Source organism: Cervus elaphus, chromosome 11, assembly GCF_910594005.1.
Source record: "Cervus elaphus chromosome 11, mCerEla1.1, whole genome shotgun sequence".
NCBI classification, from domain to species: Eukaryota; Metazoa; Chordata; class Mammalia; order Artiodactyla; family Cervidae; genus Cervus; species Cervus elaphus.
Genome location: NC_057825.1, coordinates 97,865,470 through 97,885,970, shown reverse-complemented (window position 1 = coordinate 97,885,970; position 20,501 = coordinate 97,865,470). Strand labels below are relative to the sequence as shown.

The following is a 20,501-nucleotide window of genomic DNA, read 5'->3' as shown; positions in this document are numbered from 1 at the left end:
ATGCTCTCACATGGAGGAGATATGTATTATGGGAAGCCACTGGTCTAATATCTCTGTCTTCGGTAGTTCAAAATTCTCTCATTTCGCTCAATAATGCTGACATTATTCCACCATGTTGGTTAGAGTTGGAAAAACCTGGTAGACACAAGTGAGGGAATTAACTTCTGTCATCATGGAATGTTGAGTAAAACGGTGTCCTGGGGCTGCTGGTTGGACAGGCACCAGTGTAGCTATTAAAATAACCCCTTAAGCTTCCGATTCAGCATTTTCTGGGACACTGTGGGTGTGTTCTCACACACATGTGTGTAAATATGCTGGGAAATGGCAAAGACAAGTAGCAAACTATACTTCCAATAATGAAAACATTACTTTTTTCCCCCATGAAAAATATCAGACTTAGTAATGATAATATGTTGGAAGCGTCATTTAAAAATTTTTATGAAACTACAAGGTCCATTCTACAGAGATTATGAACTGGGGACCAGAATGCTTATTTGAATATATTTTGAGTCTGAAGTTTCCTTGTAAAAATATTCACAGAAATTGGTGGACATTTTTTCTTTTTTTACGTACAACTCGATGTCTCTCATTTACAACATAAATCATTTAATGTAACATTTGCAACCTTAGAAAGGCAGACATAGTTAATCCAAGTCAGTTTATAAATTCCAATTTCACATGGATTAAAAACTGCAGATAAATTAAGTCACAATAATATCCTGTACATGCATTAAGGCTGGTGACTGCTAAAGTGTCTTGGGTATCTACAAACAGGAAATCACACACAGATTACTGGGTTTGGAGAGTGTCTACATCATTAAAAAAAATCTTGCTTTTTTTTTTTTTTTGGTGATACAGATTTCAACAGTAACTCTGGAAAACTGTGAAAAATGTTATTTAAAAATATATATGTATATACTACTGCACAGTTTCAAAGATGTGGTTCATAAATAAGATTGGCTGCACTGATTAATCTGATAACAATTACTGCACTTCCGAGGTGATTTAAACACGCAGTGACTTATACTCAACATTAGGCACTGGTCATATCCTTCAAGCGTACTACAGTTTTATGGTAGCTGTACTGTACATATATATTTTTAAATGTATGCATTTATACAAACTGTGTATATTATGTATGGGATGTCAGAAATGTACACATCACTGTTATGTAATACACACATCTTTGTTGTAGATACGAGGGTACGTTTTAGTGCAGAAAAGCTCACTGCGTTGATTCCACATCTTCAATCCAATACACAGTTTGTCAACTTTTCAGATTTTTTTTTCCAGTACATTTCTCTTTAGACAGTGGGTCCGACTTTCCGTTTGCAATTTGAAAGTTTCCAGAAATAACATTTTAACCGAACCTCTCTTCCCAAGCACAATTCTGCATGTAAGTCTGATCTGTGTCGAATGGTAACAAATCCCACACTTTAATCATGAATATTATTTGGGTTCCTCTCTTTCAAAGATATTTCTAACAATTGTGATCCAGGTCCATTCAGGTCATGGAGGGATAAGGCCAGTTGAACTTGTACTGAACTTCTGAAGAAATAATGTCTTCAAATAGAAGGAAATGATGATAGACATTCTACATTTAAATGGGAGACTCTCCCGAAGGATATACAGGGAAGTGTGAGCAGTGCTGTCTCTGGGGGTTGGGGCTGAGTACTTCCTACTTTACACTTGTCTGTATTGTTTGAATTTTCACCATGAGTGTCTGTTAGTTTCATAATCAGAAAACACAAGAAAGCTATTTTTACTTTGAACAAAACTAAAGAAAAGGGACCAGCAATGATCAGAAGATGCTTCCTTATCAAAAGCACTGATGCCAAAGCAAGGAACAACCACTGCCCCGACATGCTCCACCAATGAAATGAGACAGAGAAGAATGGCATGCTGTGACTGCCCCCAGTTAACTGGTTTCACGTTTTGTTGGAAACGACCGCGGCTCACGGCGTTCTGATGCAGTGCTGGGGCACAACCGGCTGGAGACAGCCTGTGCCTTTACATGTGAGCACACTACGTGGATGCCACCATGGGGCCTGGGGCTTAACGGTGGATAAGATCAGAAAGGCACCCAGGGATGCCTGAGGGACACTGGGGGGCCGTCCTTTTATGTGAGAGTCTGAACATTTCATCAGAATTCAGCAACAGTGAGTAGAACTAAGCCTCAGTCCTCCAAAAAAAAAAAAAACCAACCAAACAAACAAAAACAAAAATGTCTTAAGTGAGACCCCAATGGGAAGGGGAGATCTAGTAATAATTAGTGAAAGGAATGTCAGAAGCACCGCAGTTGGATAAATGTGAAAAAAGAAGTATTGTTAATATTTCCAGCTGCTTAAAGGCCAACACCAAATACAAATTTCACAAAGCCTTCACTTGTTCATTGAATGAATTTCAAATCGCCAAAGCTGTTCAATCACTTGCACAGTTTTGAATCAGTGCTTAGAGCTAGGGGATTACAGCAATCTGATTTCCCACCCACAGATCAGGCTGATGAAAATGTTAACATTGCAACCAAACCAGTGAGACCATTAGCATCTGATATAAGTATTTTATGTTACCACCACCTTGAAAAATGGATTATTCCATGTACCCCATCATCTGTCTTTCTCAGGCTGTCATGGGGTAATTTTGTCAAGTGAGAGGCATCAAGGTCATTATTTTTGTTTTTAAAGCATGACAAGGTATATCCTCCTTTCCAGGAGTTTTTCTTTTTTACCAATATCTTTGTATTCAAATATATTTAACAGGAACACTAAATCTAGGATATGACAAGAGACAATAAAAGAAATAAATTTCAGACAACAAAAGAAATTTCAAACACTGTAAACAAAATGTTGAAAAAACTAAAATGTAAACTTAATTAAACAAAACAAAAAAGAATCGGGGGAAGACATACACGTACCAGATGCACGGGGGCTTAAGCATGATGTTCGGGTCGCTGCTACCCCAGACAGAACCTCAATCACTACAGGGATCACCTGCTCTGTGGTGGGCAACCTGCTCATCAGACCCTGACATACATACCCCAGGTCAAAAATGCATTTAAGGTCTGCACGGCACTTTCTCCAAAGACAGGATTAGACAGAATCATTGCAGCAAACAGTTCTTGGCCTGACAAAGCAACAGACAGATTCCGAGGGAAGGGACATCCGAGACAATGTCCTCATTTGGCCAAGAACATGGGTAAGAAAGCTCTCACGGAAAGAAAAGACTTGTTGAAAAGTATCGGCTGACAAACCCACGGGGCTGCACAGCCCCTGGGGTCACAGTGGCGGGAGGAAGGAACACACGTGCCGGGGGGCTCCTGGCATGTGCGGGGGTCAGTTCCTCGCCGAGCCCGGGGACACAGCTGCTGCTGCTTCCATGTGGGTGCGTTTTCAAAGACACAGAGTTTTTTGTTTTTTTTTTTTCCCCACCAAATCTCAGGGTCAGGGTCATGGTCATCCTATTTTGGGGGGCAGGGAAGGCCCATGGGAGTCGAGTCATTTGCGTCTAACACGTTTAGTTGATAGCAGAGTTAGATAGAGAATTGGATGGAGGAGGGAAGGGACTAGACAAAAAGCAGGGTATTTGGTAACATGCAATCTAGTAAACGTCCAGCACAAAAATAACTGACTTATTTTCATTATTCAAAAACCCATTAATACAGACAATAAAAAAATAATGGGAGAAAAGGATATTAATACTGAAAGGAATCAATAGTATAAGAGCTGGGTTCATCTTAACGGGCAGTCAAGCTTTTGGTGTGCTCTATTGCACCTGGTTCACTAACCCATGAGATTTTGGTTGAATATTCTAAGAAGTCACGGTTGAGCTTTGAACTAGAAAATGTGTGTGTGTGTGTGAGTGAGTGTGTTTTCTCTAATCAGAAACGTCAGATCACTTTGTCTAGCCTGGGATGCTGGAAGTGGGACACAGGAGATGTGTTCTAGAGAACTGTTGTGTCTTACACACCTCCACCGGCAGCTTATTCCACACCCACACACACAAACACACACGCCCTGGGAGAACAGACTGCTGTTCGATGCTGGAAAATATTCACCGCCTTTCGAGAAACGCTGCGGCCGGGAAGGTGGGGAGCACAGTGTCCAGAAGCGCTGGGCCGTCCTGGAGACGCGCCCGCCGCGGCCGGGGCGGCGTTCAGGCCAGGTGGGCGCTGTTCCGCAGCCAGTGGAGGCCCTGCTGGGAGTACTGGACCAGGTGCTCCATGCTGCTGTGCAGTGTGACCGGCCCCATGAGCAGGTCCAGGTCGTTGAAGAATTCTGGTGAGACAGAGAGGGTCGTCAGCGGGATACACGCTCAGCGCCCGGTCCCGCCACGTGACGGGAGCCCCCCGGCAGAGAGTGCACCTGCGTCCCGAGAGTCCCTCGACTGGCCACTTCTAATTCAAACCAATGACACCTATTCAGCCAGAAAGCAAGGAAAACTGACTTCCCCGGGTGGCACCGTCCTTCCCGCAGTGACACCTCTCACCCTGAACTCGGCCTGAAGCTCTGGCAGCCTTTACACTGTACTCAACTGTGCTAGATGCTGAGCCCCTGGGGGAGTCCGGGGCTCCTGGAGGCAAATCAGGGATGGATTTGTTCTGGCTTTGGGAGCAATCAGCTTGTATAAACTGTCTTTTATTTTTATTCTGCTGGAGGAGAGTTGATTTCCAATGTTGTGTTAGTTTCAGGAGTACAGCATAGTGATTCAGTCATATGTGAAATAACATTCAGCTTCTTTTCCCTTATAGGTTATTGCAAAATCCTGAGTAGAGTTCCCTGTGCTATAGTGTAGGGCCTTGTTCACAGACAGGTTCTGAGACATCTCTACTGAGGTTGCCAGCCAATCTGTGAACCTTCTCTGGGTTTGTCCTTGCATTAAACATATGAACACTGCCAAGGCGCTATGCTAGGGGCACAAGGGTGGAGGCAGAGAGGACACCAAGATGAAGAATGCATAGGCTCTGCCATCTCAGAGACTGCAGTTTGGCGGCTGACAGAGACAAATCCATTCACGTGGCTGCCATGGTGCACTGTCCAAGACCACTGAACAGCTCTCTCTGGAAGTGAGAATCTGGGGAAAGTGTGCATATATGCACTAAATATGTATGTGTATATATATATATCTGAATATTGAAAGTGTTAGTCGCTCAGCCATGTCTGACTCCTGGCGACCCCACGGACTGCAGCCCGTCAGGCTCCTCTGCCCATGGGATTCTCCAGGCAAGCATATCGGAGTGGGTAGCCATTCCCTTCTCCAGGGGACCTTCCCGACCCAGGGGCTGCACCCTGCTCTTCTGCACTGCACGCAGATTCTTTACTGTCTGAGCCGCCAGGGAAGCCCGAGGCCCTGGGACGAGGTTCTGAAAGGTGCTACCGGATGTGCTGAGTGAGGTCCCACGAGGGAGGCTCAGAGAAGAGCCAGGGTCCAGGTGGCAGGGAGGGCAGCGTGGCAGGAAGCCAGGAGCAGAGCCAGGGGCGAAGGGCAGGTTGGGGGAAGCCAGGTGGACTTCAGACTGGATGTGTGGCTCTGCTGAGGGCCAGGTGGCAGCTGGTGGCACCATCTGGAGCCTGGCCTGCTCAGGTTCTCCCAAACCGGGCGTAGAAACCTTTGTACATTTGTCCTTGCTCTTTTATTCACCTGTGACATCCACCCCGACTCCATCTCAGCTACTCGACCACTATCTGCTTTTCAAAACCCTGTTCTGTGCCAGCTCCTCTAGGGAGCCTGTCCTGCTGGTCTTGGCCCCCGGCCCTGATCTCCGTGGCATCCCCACTGGGATTTCTGGGTGCACCATCCCTGAGCTGCTGTTGTGTCCCGTCTGGTTACACCATCGGTTTCACGTGCTCAGGGCCCAGCTGCCTCTCTGCCACTGGTCCTCATCTCACCGTGAACTTGTCAGTCTCGGCCTCAGAAGCATGTTACCATGGGAACAAAGCTCTCAGCACTGGAGAAAGAGCAGGAACTTGGTAGGGAGAAAATTAATAACATATATACCAATCAGGGCTTCCCTGGTGGCTCAGACAATAAAGAATCTGCCTGCAAAGCAGGAGACTCGGGTTCAATCCCTGCGTCGGGAAGGTCCCCTGGAGAAGGGAATGGCTACCTGCTCCAACATGCTTGCTTGGAGAATCCCGTGGACAGAGGAGCCTGGCAGGCTCTAGTCCATGGGGTGGAAAGAGTTAGACACGACTAAGCGACTAACACTTCACTTTCTTTCATAACAATGCATGTCTTAAAAGAATCTATACCTGTTGACCTCAACATTCTATTTCTACAATTCCCTCCTGTCAGAAGATAATCAGAAATACGAACAATGATTTCTATGAAGATATCTGTCATACTGTTATTCGTAATAGTGGAAGAGAGTGGAAGTAACATAAATGTTCAACAGCAGGGGAATGGTTTGAGAAACTGTGATACTTTATGACTGTATAAAGTAGCTCAGCTCCCTAGCAGCTCAGACAGTAGAGCTTCCGCCTGCAGTGCAGGAGACCACGGTTCGATCCCTGGGTTGGGAAGATGCCTGGAGAGGGAAATGGCAAGCCACTTCAGTGTTCTGGCCTGGAGAATCCCATGGACAGAGGAGCCTGGCAAGCTACAGTCCATGGGGTCACAAAGGGGTCACACGACTGAGTAACACACGTGACTGTATAACCACTATTATGACAGTGTTACAGAGCCATCATAAAGGGTGTTTTTGAACTAGTTAGTGACATGAAAATATGCCTGATATAATGTAAAATGAAAAAAAGGATGTAAAACTGTACATACACTATAATCTTATTTTGGTAAAAATCATGCATGTTTGGAGAAGACTCGACGGCATTTCAATAGAATGTTAATAGTGCTATTTCTTAGTGACAAGATTGTTGCTGCTTAGTCGCTAAGTCGTGTCTGACTTAGCGTCCGTGGACTGTAGCCCACCAGGCTCCTCTGTCCATGGAATTTCCAGGCAAGAATACTGGAGTGAGTTGCCATTTCCTTCTCCAGGGGATCTTTCTGACCCTGGGATCGAACCATGTCTCCTGCATGACAAGTGGGTTTTTTACCACTGAGCCATCAGGGAAGCCCGTGATAAGATTACTGATAATTAAAAATTTTTTTCTCTATTTTCTGTACTTTACAAATTTAGCCATAGTTTACATACATACAAGTTTAAACATGCTTTTATGAGTAAAAACAAACATTATTTAAAAGAAATACAGCTACTGTATAGCTCAGGGAACTCTACCAGGCTCTGCGGTGACCTAAATGGGAAGGAAATCAGAAAAAAAGGGATATATATATCCACACGGCAGAAATTAACACAACACTGTAAAGCAACCATACTCCAATAAAAGTTAATTAAAAAGAAAGAAATACAGCTTACCCATAAAAACCTTTTTTTCAGTAGTAACCAGCTATCATTTGAATAGGCAGTAACATTCACGTGTGTGTGTGTGTTAAGGCACTTCAGTCGTGTCCAACTCTTCGAGACCGTATGGCCTGCAACCCGCCAGGCTCCTCTGTCCAGGGATGCTCCAGGCAAAAATACTGGAGTGGATTGCCACGCCCTCCTCCAGGGGATCTTTCTGACCCAGGGATTGAACCTGTGTTTCTTACGCCTCCTGCATTGGCAGGTGGGTTCTTTCCCCTAGCACCACCTGGGAAACCCAGGAACATTCAGATCCGTAGCTATGTTCTAGGCACTGTGCAGGTCTTACGGTTACAAAGTTGAATAAAATGTCATCCCTATTCAAGGACCTCACTGTCTAAAGGAAAAACATATGTGTGCACATCTTTAAAGCCTGTATCTATGTCATTGGTACCTGTATCATCTCTAACCCCATCTCCATCTCTGATCTTTCCCACAGTAACGATAAAGACAGGCAAAGGCCCCAGAGGTGCTGAGCAGGGGGAGCAGTCAGGGAAAGTTCACTCAGGTGACAGCTTCTACTTCGGTGAATGGTAAGGTCTCGCGGTGACGCCCACGGATGAGGCTGCCTCCCCGAGCTGTGGCTGGCCCGCGCACGCCTCCCCGGGGTGCACGCACCTCTGTTCTCCTTGGCCAGGTTGTCTGCCATCTCCCAGTAGTCGTAGCTGTGCAGGATGCTGTTGGTGATGCTGACGTGGTTGGCTGCCATCTGGTGGATGCGCTGCGGGATGCTGACGATGGTTGATGGGGACAGGGCGCTGGCGTTGGACAGGCTCCCCTGAGAGCCCACGGAGCCGGTGGGGGACGGGTTGGGAGACATGGGGGATGGGGTTCCAGTGCTCCTGGAAGGGGAGAGCATGGAGAAACAGGAGAGGTTAGTACCGGGTGAGGTCGGGCGGCCCCTCAGGGCACTGTCAACTGTAGCGCGTTGCCCAGCTTCCTGTGTGTGTATGTGGGTATGTGTTTGGGCTGGGAGGGCTCAGTCGTGTCCAACTCTTTGCAACTCCATGGACTGTAGCCCACCAGGCTCCTCCGTCCATGGGATTCTCCAGGCAAGGATACTGGAGTGGGTTGCCGTTTCCTCCTCCATGGGATCTTCCCGACCCAGGTCTCCAACCCGTCTCTTGAATATCCTGCATTGGCAGGCGGGTAATTTACCACTGAGCCCCCAGGAAGCCCTTGCTCAGCTTCATGCAACATCTCATTTATCACCTTCACTTCGCAAAAATGAACTTACTTTCCACTGGCCCCCCATGGAGATGGGGCTTGGGCAGCTTTAGACGAATTCTGCAAGAAAACAAAAATGTTGACAGTGAGTACCATCTGCTTGAGTTTAAACAGCCCACAGTAACATGTTCTTAGGTGACCGCTGAGAGAAGTAATGGCAGACACTGTAGATAAAATGCAGGTTCAGAGAAACTGGATCTGGGAAGTTATAATTACTAAGCTATTGGCTTCGGGCAACCCCCCTCCCACACATACACTGAGAACATCTTATATTAAATGTAGGGCATATTTGCAGAACTGTTGACATACATTTAATGCCTGAAAATATATGAGACATCAACTGTTACTGTTTTAACTTACAAAGCTTTAAAGTATTTCTCTTAAAGGAAGTTGCTCTTGAACAATAGATTAAATGTATTTCCTTAACAGAGAGTGAATTCAAAAATTCTGATTTATTTAAATATTCTGATTTAGGATTTGTTGCCTGAGCCAGTTGTTTGCATCAGGCATTTAAAAGACATTTTGCCTTTGGCAAGGAAAGTTTCTAAATGTACAGAAGATTTCCTCCCTGAGAGTCCAATGAAGCTTTCTTGGACATAAGTCTGTGAGATTGTTAAGGAAAAAATGGTCTTTATAATATGGATGTGAATGTTCCCTTCCAGAAACAAGAAAAATATAATAGCCTCAGCGTGGTTCCCCAGAGACAAAATGTTTCTTTTGGTTAAAAAGAATTTTATGAAGTGGTGACTGATTTTTTAGCTTTTAGTGGAGGTGTTATCAAAATGGTAAGAAATGGCCTTACACATGGGAATTGCGCAACATTGCCTTCAGTTCTCTTTCACTACAACTGAGGTCCTGTGGCTATAAAAGACACGCGTGGGGGCAAAGTCCTGTTTTTCAGAGCCAGTTGTACTGACGAAACTTATTTTTAAGAACCAACTATCATTGTTTCCTGGTGGCTCAGATGGTAAAGAATCTACCTGCAATAATGAAGACCAGGTTCAATCCCTGAGTTGGGAAGATCCCCTGGAGAAGGGAATGGCAACCCACTCCAGTATTCTTGCCCGGAGAATCCCACGGACAGAGGAGCCTGGAGGGCTATAGTCCATGGCATCGCAGAGTCCGACATGACTGAGCAACTAACACTAATCATTGTTTCCTAAAGTTTTCATGATCTTTGAACTTTAAGTAGTATTGAAATAGCCTTTGATTTAGGGTATCTACCAGGAACTTCTGGAGGGGGAGTTCTGATCTTTAAGCTACGTTCTCTGTTCATTCTGTACAGTTTCACAGACAATCCACATACATTAAGAACTTGGATCTCTTAAAAGTTCTGTGGTAAGCTCTGTGGCTTAGAGTTCGGATTCTTTCTTTCTTTAAGTGCTTTGCTTTACTATAATAACTCCTAAGTAATAGCTCTTCAGTCAGTTTAGTCACTCAGTCGTGTCCAGCTCTTTACAGCCCGATGGACTGCAGCACACCAGGCTTCCCTGCCCATCACAACTCCCAGGACTTGCTCAAACTTATGTCCATTGAGTCAGTGATGCCATCCAACCATGTCATCCTGTCGTCCCCTTCTCCTCCTGCCTTCAGTCTTTCCCAGCATCAGGCTCTTTTCCAGTGAGTCAGTTCTTCACATCAGGTGGCCAAAGTATTGGAGTTTCAGCTTCAGCATCAGTCCTTCCAATGAATATTCAGGGTTGATCTTCCTCTAGGATTGACTGGTTGGATCTCCTTGCAGTCCAAGGGACTCTCAAGAGTCTACCTCTACACCACAGTTGAAAAGCATCAATTCGTCGGTGGCTCAGCTTTCTTTATAGTCCAACTCTCACACCCATATATGACTTCTAGTAAAACCATAGCTTTGACTAGATGGACCTCTGTTGACAAAGTGATATCTCTGCTTTTTAATATGCTGTCTAGGTTGGTCATAACTTTTCTTCCAAGGAGCAAGTGTCTTTTAATTTCATGGTTGCAGCCACCATTCACATGGCTGCAGTGATTTTGGAGCCCAAAATAGCTCTTAGATTCTGAATTTTTGAAAATGATTCATCTTAAACTTAGGCACCCAAAGTAAAGGGAGATTCTTAGTGTTAGTACTTGTCATTATAACCCATGATTGTCAATGGACTAAGACAGTTACCTTTTTTACTTAGCACCTGGATACTCTACATGCATGGCCAGGCTACTGGATGGACATGGCCCACAGGACCTCCAACACAGCCGGGCCGTCAGAAATCATCTCCAAGAAGTGGAGGTTGGGGATTAAAGATCAAAAATGATGACCGTGGGGACCTCCCTGGTGGTGCAGTGGATAAGGATTCGCCTGCCAGTGCGGGGGGACATGGTCCGGGAAGATTCCTGGTCCGGGCATGGAGCGACTAGAAGCCTGTGCACTGCAGTTTCTGAGCCTGAGCGCTAGAGCCCAGGAGCCGCAGCTGCTGAACCTGCATGCTGCCGCTGCTGAAGCCCAGGCGCCTCGGTCCTGTGCGCTCAGCAGGAGAAGCCACCGCAAGGAGAAGCCTGGGCACCTCAAGAAGAGCACCCCCTGCTCGCTGCAACTAAAGAAAAGCCCACTCAGTAACAAAGACCCAGTGCAGCCAAAAATAAATATAAAATGATGGCTGTGTATCTGATAAAGATTGCTGGAGGCAGAGATGGTATAATTTCTTGTTTCTATAGTCAAATGGTCAGTGAAGAGGCAAAAAGTCTCTAATAAATTATGATGTCACGTCCACTTCACAACAGAACACAGAGGTTTTTTTTTGTCTCCCCTCCTCTTTCTTCATTCTCCCAATGAAAATGATTTCATTCCCTAAAAAAGCACAGTTTCCAATTCTATCCTTTTATGTGCACAGTGCTATTCTAGTGCCTCTGGGTTCTACCAAGCCATTTCTTGTCATTTAAAATAACACCTTTATTAAAAATTAAATTAGTGACTGGAGATAGCAAAGAGGAGTTATTTCTAAGGAGCTACTTCTAAGAGGAAGCTCTGAGTGAACACGAGGAATTTATGTTAGCTATAAAGATGGATCTCCTAGGACACTGGGGTGGGTAACAGGATCTTCTTTCTCTAGGGGCTATAAAAATACTTGGACACAGGCAGGGGGATAAATTAGATGGGTTCTCTGAGCCCTGAATGCCATGAGTAGGTCGTAAATGGGGTTAGTGCAGATTTCAGATGTCTCCTGTATTAGCCCCAAATCAGTGGATTCTACATTGAACATGTCCTTGACAGGGAGAAAACTGCATACAACATTCTGCCCGTTAGCCAGACAGTACCTTGAAATAGTCGATAAGTGCCTTTGAATACTTCACAGCGTGATCCCTTTTGAGTCGAAACATCCGCCAGTACAGAAGAGCCAGGCATCGGTAACTGCGGCAGGAAGAGATAAGTGAGTGGCCCCTGTGCCAACAATCTTGTTGTTCCAAAGCACTCAATGTTCATAGCATGATTATATATATATTAAGTATTTCTATACATGCATGTATGTCTGCAGGTATCTGACCTTCCTATTTGTTTGATGTGATTCAAAACTTCAGAGTTACTCCATTAAAAACATCACTTCATGTATAAAGAACATATATACATAAATAATATAAATATCAATCAATAAACAATGTGTGTACATATATAAAGAAAGAATGGAAGTACAAACAGATAGCTTTATTGCGTCTTCGTTGGGACCAAGCAGCTGGCCATTTTCTTCTTCCACCACTAGAGGGCAGTCTCTCTCCACAAGAGGAGTGAGAAGCGCTAGCACAGCGCTCTGCTTTCTGGGTAAACTTCAGGGCAGAACTAATTTACTCTGATTTTCCTCGGACATCTTGAACTTCTGGCCGTGGGTTTGTTGAAAGCACAGCCCTTCTACCTGTTTTTGTCACCTTCCCTTTTAAGCTGCTTTACTGAGGGAGAATGGATACATGTGTATGTATGGCTGAATCCCTTTGCTGATCACCTGAAACTATCACATCACTGTTAACCGGCGATACTCCAACATAAAACAAAAAGTTAAAAAAAACCTACTTTACTGGACTATGATTAGTTCAAATAAAGTAACAGATATGAATGTGTTTTATAAATAATTAAAAACTATGTTGGGAGTAGTTATTATTTTTATAGTTTATGTATTTGTTATTTACATACCAGTAATCCCTCTTATATAATATGAACTAATCATAGTTAATTTATTAATCCTAACATGAAAGTTAAAGTTTGAAAAGAGCATAGAAAGCATTTCCTGAGCCATATCAACTATTCCTTGGTGCTTTTCACTCATAATTATTTGCTAACTCAGATATGGTATTGACATAGTAGAATACCAACCTAGAAAATACAACTTAATGGTCTCAAACTTTATCTTTTTATTTAAATTTTAAAATTTATTTTTATACAATTTTTAAAGGTTACTTTCTATTTACAGTTATTACAAAATATTGGCTGCATTCATTCCCTGTGTTGTACTAATACAATGTATCCCTGAGTAACAGCACATCAAACTCTACAGGAACTGGTGATGCAAAACTATCAGAGACCCTCTCCTTTGTGTCTGTCACTGTTATTATGATTACTATTACTATTTCGAGATTCAGTTCTATGACTTGCAAATCCGGTTCTAGGGTGGAGTATGAACCGTCAGAGAGAGACATTTTGGTTCCTTATCACAGCAGGAACTAACAGAGAGGTGTCCTGTAATTTGATAGAGTTGAGTGAGGTGTCCTGAGGAAATGTCATGGGGAAAATTATTGTTATTATAATCACATAATCATTATAATTTCTGTTATTATAGAAAAAAACCTATTACATGTTGATTAACATTTAAAAAGTCTTTGATTATCAAAGTGCAAGGAACGGCTCCTCAGTTTAACGTGTTGAGAACTTGAACATACCGTCTTGACTCAGCCCTACTAATCCCACACGTAAAGAGACAGATGAGTCATTTTGATTGCATCCAAAATGTTAAATATGAGAGATTACATTGGGCACAATTCACATTCAAATGATTAAAACACAAACTTACCTGATATTAAAACACACACACACACACACACACACACAGAATGAGTCCTTGTGTCACAGACCTGTTCACTTTTAGTCATGAATTCCCCTCATGCATAGGACAGCAGGGTGCAGGCTCTCCACGGCCACCTCTAGATATGCCATCAGTTTGGTGTTAGAAGCACTGTGAACACGTCATGCACTTTGGGACCAGGTCACCAGGTTCGCCAGTGGAGATGTACAAGGCTGGGGTGGCTATTTTAAGCCGATACGGTGCACTTACCATAATGCAGCCAGCTGTTTATCCTCTGGTGTGGCGTTGGGGCTGGAGTGGGTTTTTAGTCTCATGGCATACCTTAAAAAGAAAAAAAAAGGAAAGAAAAAGAGATAAAGCTTTCTTATTAGCCATCGAACATCTAGGTTGGTAGTTCTCTTAGTTTTTCATGGTGCTTGCGGATTTTATTGTTATTTAGTCACCAAGTCATCTTCGACTCTTTGTGACCCCGTGGACTACAGCCTGCCAGGCTCCTCTGTCCGTGTGACTTCCCGGGCAAGCATGCTGCAGTGGGCTGCCACTCCCTTCTCCAGGGGATCTTCCTGACCCAGGGACTGAAGCCACATCTCCTGCATTGGCAGGCGGGTTCTTTACCACTGAGCCACCTGGGAAGCCCTGACAGTTCTTTCTTGCAAGCCAACTGAGGTTGCCCCATTTCACCTAACCATGACATTATTGTCACAACTAGAACAAAATGACTTTGATGACCATCTAGCTACTTTCTGCTTTTTAACAATACAAGTCCAAATTCTACAGATGGTCAAGAGTGTTACCTATTCAAGCATTACCCGCGTATATGGTGATGCATCCATTTTTACAAATTCTGATCCATGGCTGAGTGGCTGAGAAGATGTTGGTAAAGTTCAACCCTTTTGGACCAATCTCCAGAAAAATGTTTACTCTTTGTCCTCAGATGAATGCATGGGTTTACCTTTTTTTTTAATTGTTACAAAACTCTTATTTTGACAGCAGTATCCTGGATGCATAACTAGTAGATTTTATGAACTTTACTCAATCTCACTTATTTCTCTGAACCAGCAGTCCACGGTCATTCCTTTCTCCAATAATACACCAAGTTACTTGCAGATCCTTGGAGAGGCCTGAGGCAGGCTGGGGAACCGTCAGGGAGTTCTGGGTTCAAATCCCAGGTTAGTCACTTATTAGTCAGGGGAGCTTACACAAATTAACATCTTTGAGCATCCTTTCCCTTATTTATAAAGTAAGATGAGTACATTACTGCTGATCGCATAGTATTGCTGAAGAGATTAAGTGAAACAGCATCTGTAAAACTCTTAGCATAGTGGGCTGGCTTGTTGCAAGTTGCTCAAGAAATGATACTGTAATAACACTGTCTCCAATGCATGTAGATTTGAGGTGCTTTTAAAAATTTTATTTATTTATTTTTTGATAGGTAAGACATGGATTTATTCAGATTCAGAGCAAAGCAGACTGCACAGACAGAGTGTGGGCCATCGCACAGGGCGAGTGTGTAAAAACCTATTATTTTTAATTGGAGGATAATTGCGTTACAATGTTGTGTTGGTTTCTGCCATACATCAACATGAATCAGCCGTAGGTACACTTACGTTCCCTCCCTCTTGAACCTCCTCCCTTTTCGAGTGTATCCCTTTTGTTTAGTTCTCATAGTTGTTGCTCACAGTTAATTGGTACCAACATTTTCTACTCTGCATGAAGAGTAGAAACCTTACTTCCATGTTTATGCCTTTAAGTACATTGCCTGGAGCATCAGATGGACTTCCCTGGTAGCTCAGGTGGTAAAGAACCTGCCTACAATGTGGGAGACCTGCCGGGTTCGATCCCTGGGTCCGGAAGATCCCCTGTGAAGGGAATGGCACCCCACTCCAGTATTCTTGCCTGGGAAATCCAGGGGCAGAGGATCCTGGTGGGCTACAGTCCACGGGGTCGCAAAGAGTCAGACACGACTGAGCACTAACAAGGTGCACTGATCACAGATGGTGGAATGGTTTTTGTTTCGCTCACTGAGCACTCTGCTTACATAACTCACGAGGAGGGTGGTTTATTGCATGTGTCCACAGTCCGTTGCTTATGTTGCCTTTTCTTTCCTCCTATTGGTCCGAGATTCCTTCTTTTGCCGCTTCCTTTCTGTTTGAGAAACTTCCTTTAGCCAACCTTTAAAGGTAGGTCTGTTAGAAACACACTTCATTTTCCTTAGTCTGAGAATATTTTGATTTCCTCTTTATTCCTGAAGAACGAGGTCTCCCTGAATCTAAGTGATAGTTAGACAGGTTTCCTCTTTCAGCATTGGAAGCACGGCATGCCGCTTCCAGCCCCCATGGTTGCAGGCCGCACGTCTGCTGTTACCAGAACTGGTGTCCCGATAGGTAATGTGTCATTCATCTCTCATTGCTTTCAGGACTTTGTCTTTGTTTTCAGTTGTCAGAAATGTAGTTTTGATGGTGTACCGACATGCATTGCTTTGGCTTTAGGCTGTTTGGAGCTTTCTCTGCTTCCTGAACCTGTAGGGTTATGCCTTTTGCCAAATTTGGCAAGTTTCAGTCATTACTTCTTTTGAAAAACATACTTTTATTTATTTACTGATTTTTGGCTGTGCGGGGCCACTTTTGCTGCATGAGCTTTTCTCCAGCTGTGGTGAGTGGGGGCTGCTCTCGAGTTGTGGGGTGAGGGCGTCTCACTGCTGTGGCTTCTGCTCTTGTGGAGCGCAGGCTCTGGAGCATCTGGGCTTCAGCAGCTGTGGCTCCTGGGCTCAGCTTCTCTGAAGCATGTGGGATCCTCCTGGACCAGGGATGGAACCCATGTGTCCTGCATTGGCAGGGGGATTCTTTACCACTGAACCACCACGGAAGCCCTAGCCATTACTTCTTTAACATATCTTTCAGTTCCTTCTTCTGGGACCCCAAAGATGACCTGGCAGTTCTATTGTCATTGTGCTTGAAGCTCTCCACTTCTTTTTCAGTCTGTTTTCTTGGTTGCTTAGGTTGGGGGTAGATTCTGTTTCTTGTTCTCAAGTTCATTGATCCTATCCTCTGTCATCTCCTCTCTACTCCCGTGGCCCGCCAGTGAGATTTATATTTCCGTTACATTTCTCAGTTCCATAATTTCCACTTGGTTCTTTTCCAAAATAACTTCTTCTTCTTTGTTGAGACTTTGATTTTTTTGTTTCAAGGGAATTTGTAATTGTTTGTTGAAGCACTTTTATGATAGTTGCTTTAAAATCGTTGTCAGATAATTCTAACATCTGATTCATCCTGGTTACTGGTGTCAACCAACTGTCTTTTCTCATCTTGGCTGTGATTTTCTTGTTTCTTGGTATGATGAGTGAATTTCTACTCTATGTTAGATATTCTGGCTATTATGTTAGAAGATCCTGGGTCCTGTTTAAATATTTTCTTTTAAAAGGAAGTCATCCTGTTTAGGTTTAGCAGGCAAGTCCTAGCCTACTTCTGTGGGTTGTGGTTCCAATAACAATTTAATTTTCAGAGCCTTTGTGCTACAGTTTTTTCCTAAAATTTTGGCATGTGGGATCTTAGTTTCCTGAAAAGCAATTGAACCCATGCCCCCCTGAAATGAAAGCATGTAGTCTTAACCACTGGACCTCCAAGGAAGTCTACATGGTGCAATTTTTGGTTTGAGGAGGTGGGGTTCCACTTGCCGGTGTCCCCCAGGCACTTTCTCCTTGGTGGAGAGAGGAGTTTTCTCACACTGTCAGCTGGGCATCTGTGGCAGGACCCCCCACCCCTGCCTCCAGCAGTGCTCCTGGCTCCCCAGAGTCTCTCAGTGGGGGAAGGGAGTCTCAAACCTGGTGGGCAACATGCAGTTTCAAGCAGTAAATTAATGTTATCTTCTAACTCAGATAAGAAGAGCTCTTATTTTAGTTTTCAGAGTAGCTTAAGGGACTTGACTCAGTCATCTAAAAAATGGACTGTATTCTCCACCCACGCCAAGTCCCATCCCTGGTGCAGAGCAGGTGAGCATGTCAGCACCTCCAGTCGTATCTGATGGAATCAGGCAATTACTGCTGTTTGGGTTTGTTTGTTTGTTCTTAAAGTGTGAATGCCTTAAGCAGACCACGTACACTCCAGTTCACCACAGGCCCTGTGACCCGCTGATCTGTAATGTTGACTGAGTGCGTACTATGTTCTGGGAACTCCTCCCGGGGCTATGAACACATTAATGAACAGATCAGACAAAGCCCCCAAACCTCTGTGCTCAAGGCACTTGCATTCTAGGATCCCCCACAGCACTGTGCCTGTCTGCTTCCTTCCACTTTCTTCCCTGTCTGCCTGTGGGCGTCCATGTCTGTGCCTTATTCAGAGGACGAAACATTAGAAACTAAGGTCTCCATGGACGTGGGTCTAAGCAAACTCCTGGGGACGGTGAAGGACAGCCTGGCACGCTGCAGTCCACGGGGTCGCAAAGAGTCAGACAAAACTTAGCAACTGAATAACAACAACAAGATCTCTTAAAGTAATTTTAAGTTTTTTTTTTTTTTTAATATGGCAATTTCTTTTCTTCACAGTCCAAAGTACTGTACCAAATAAGAAGACAGTATGAAGGAATCACCAATGCATTGGTGTAGTAGAAATATTTTAATAAGAAAAAGGGCCAGACAGCATTGACTTCCAAAACATTCTTGAAAAGTGCATTTTGCAGATGATGTGTTCTTGATGTTGGGATGACAATTTCAAAGACTGTCATCCTTTTCTGAATCCTGAAGGAGAGTGATGAAAAACATCGTTGACTTGGGTCAATGCATACCAAGAAGATTAAATTTAGGATGATTAGAAATCTTCCAGGACTTCCCTGGAGGTCCATTGGTTAAGAATCCGCTTGCCAGTACCGGGGACGTGGGTTCCAGCCCTGGTCTGGGAGGAGCCCACATGTAGCAGAGCAATTAAGCCCGTCCTCTGAGATAAGAGGGGGCCCTGTGATGAGTGGCCCCACACCCTGTAACGAAGAGCAGGCCCTGCTCTCCACAATGAGAGGAAGCCTGTGCTCAGCAACGAATACCCAACCCAGCCACAAATAAATAAGACATTTTCCATCTGGAATAGTGAGGCATGGTAAAACACAGCTACTCTCAGGTGGCCTAGAATTCCAGAATTAGAAAAATCTCTTAAAATTAATTTTGGGAAGGGTTATTTCATATAATGCATATTAGACGTTATTCCGAGCAGCTGAACCAGCTAAAGACATAAAACATGACAAAGGCTCTCTCGGAACGATTAATGGATGAAATTCCCTTAATGGTTCATTAGCGACATGAAGGATGTGCCTTTCCACGCAGCCTTCGTGGAAGGCAGGCGTCTCCCGCCCATGGCCCTGCTGTGCCTCTGTCACAAAGCCTGCGTTTGTTCACCCCGTGGTCCTAACTCAGGCTGGGGGATGGTGCTCAGGTCCAAGTCTTAGACCAGAACAAGCCCAGTGCCTTTTCAGACAGAGCCTCATCGGATGGGTTTCCTTTCCGAAAGTCCCCTTGCACCTTCTTTTCCTGTTATTAAATACTCCCGAATCATTTATTGATTGGAGTTAGAATTTAGATTATAGAAATCTAAATAATATTGAATCAGATAATAATAATAAAACCACAGCACAGAGGTGAAAAGAGTTCAAATTCTGCCACTTCCCAGCAGGTGAAGTTGGCAACTCATATCTCCTTCAGACAAAGCTTCCTTCCTGCCAGTGGGGTTGGAGGAGCCGTCCTCCCAACCATCGCTCACACAGAGATCAAAGGAGGCAGGCGATACCAAAACACATTGCAAGATCATCCATCTTATTTGGGGGATGAACACTGGCTCTTGGTAACTGACAGTGTGATCTTTTTCTGTCCCCCAAGAATAATTATAATAGGTATTTATTTAAAGTACTACAGTTATAGCACAGATAGTTCTACAATGTACATTTCAGGTTTGAAAGTGAAAGTGTTGATCATTCCATCGTGTCCAACTCTTTGCAACCCCATGGACGGAAGCCTGCCAGGCTCCTCTGTCTATGGGATTCTCCAGGCAAGAATACTGGAGTGGGTTGCCATTCTCTCCAGAGGTCCTTCTTGACCCAGGGACCGAAACTGCATCTCCTGCATTGCAGGCAGATTCTTTACTGTTGAGCTACCCGGGAAGCCCACATTTCAGGTTTAACCAACTTCATAAAGATACTTGAGGGCAGCCACATCCACAGATTTAGACTGCATGATTGTTTCATGATGATTTCTTCTCTCTCTTTTCTTTCCCGAATACCCTCTTTCAGGGTGTGGCTCAGGGTAGAATTTATCCTCCTCGTATTCTGTCACTAAAGGCAAGACCTGTTTCCTCATGCTCAGGTCCAGCGCTCTCTTAATATGTACCCCCTGTCATCACAAAAGCTCAGGAAGCCTTCTCGTGGCTTCTTTTACATTGTCTTTCTCATATACTGTATCAGCTCACAGTAGGCCCAGTGCGCTGAACCCGACAGCATTGTAATACCATTTTCGCTTACCCTCCAGCACCTGCTTGACATTGCAACGGCAGGCCTGCTCACTATTTTGACCCAGATGGTGTGATCTTTTCTGTGTTCACAGTGCTTATACATATATATTCTTCCCTCCACCTCCCTGCACTGCCCCCTTGCAAGAAAATGCAGCGCTTACCTGATGAGCTCAACTGTCTCTGAATACATGGTGTAAGGAGATTTGGACTCCATGGGGCCCTGTTCCATGGCATTTCCACACTCAATGAATGACAAGGCTGCTTCTGCATAGTTCAGAGCCTTTCCAAACTTTTCCACCTGGTCAAGACAGTGAACAGTGTCTTCCTCAAGAAGAGTTTTTC

General features: G+C 44.3%; 1 protein-coding gene and 1 pseudogene across 8 annotated transcripts in view; both read right to left on the bottom strand.

Annotated features, from left to right (window-relative positions):
- Positions 1–589: 589 nt before the first annotated feature.
- The window catches only part of AFF3 (AF4/FMR2 family member 3), a 612,117-nt gene continuing 592,205 nt past the window's right edge, over positions 590–20,501 (bottom strand). For all 8 annotated transcript variants that reach the window (XM_043918598.1, XM_043918593.1, XM_043918592.1 and 5 more), the window contains 6 exons: positions 20,321–20,457; positions 13,924–13,995; positions 11,924–12,017; positions 8,652–8,701; positions 8,033–8,256; positions 590–4,274 (listed from right to left, as the gene is read on the bottom strand). In XM_043918598.1, coding sequence (XP_043774533.1) covers positions 4,153–4,274; positions 8,033–8,256; positions 8,652–8,701; positions 11,924–12,017; positions 13,924–13,995; positions 20,321–20,457 — 699 coding nt within the window. In that variant the 3' untranslated portion in view covers positions 590–4,152. The remainder of the gene's footprint in view (positions 4,275–8,032; positions 8,257–8,651; positions 8,702–11,923; positions 12,018–13,923; positions 13,996–20,320; positions 20,458–20,501) is intronic.
- LOC122702546 lies at positions 18,853–20,262 on the bottom strand (annotated as a pseudogene).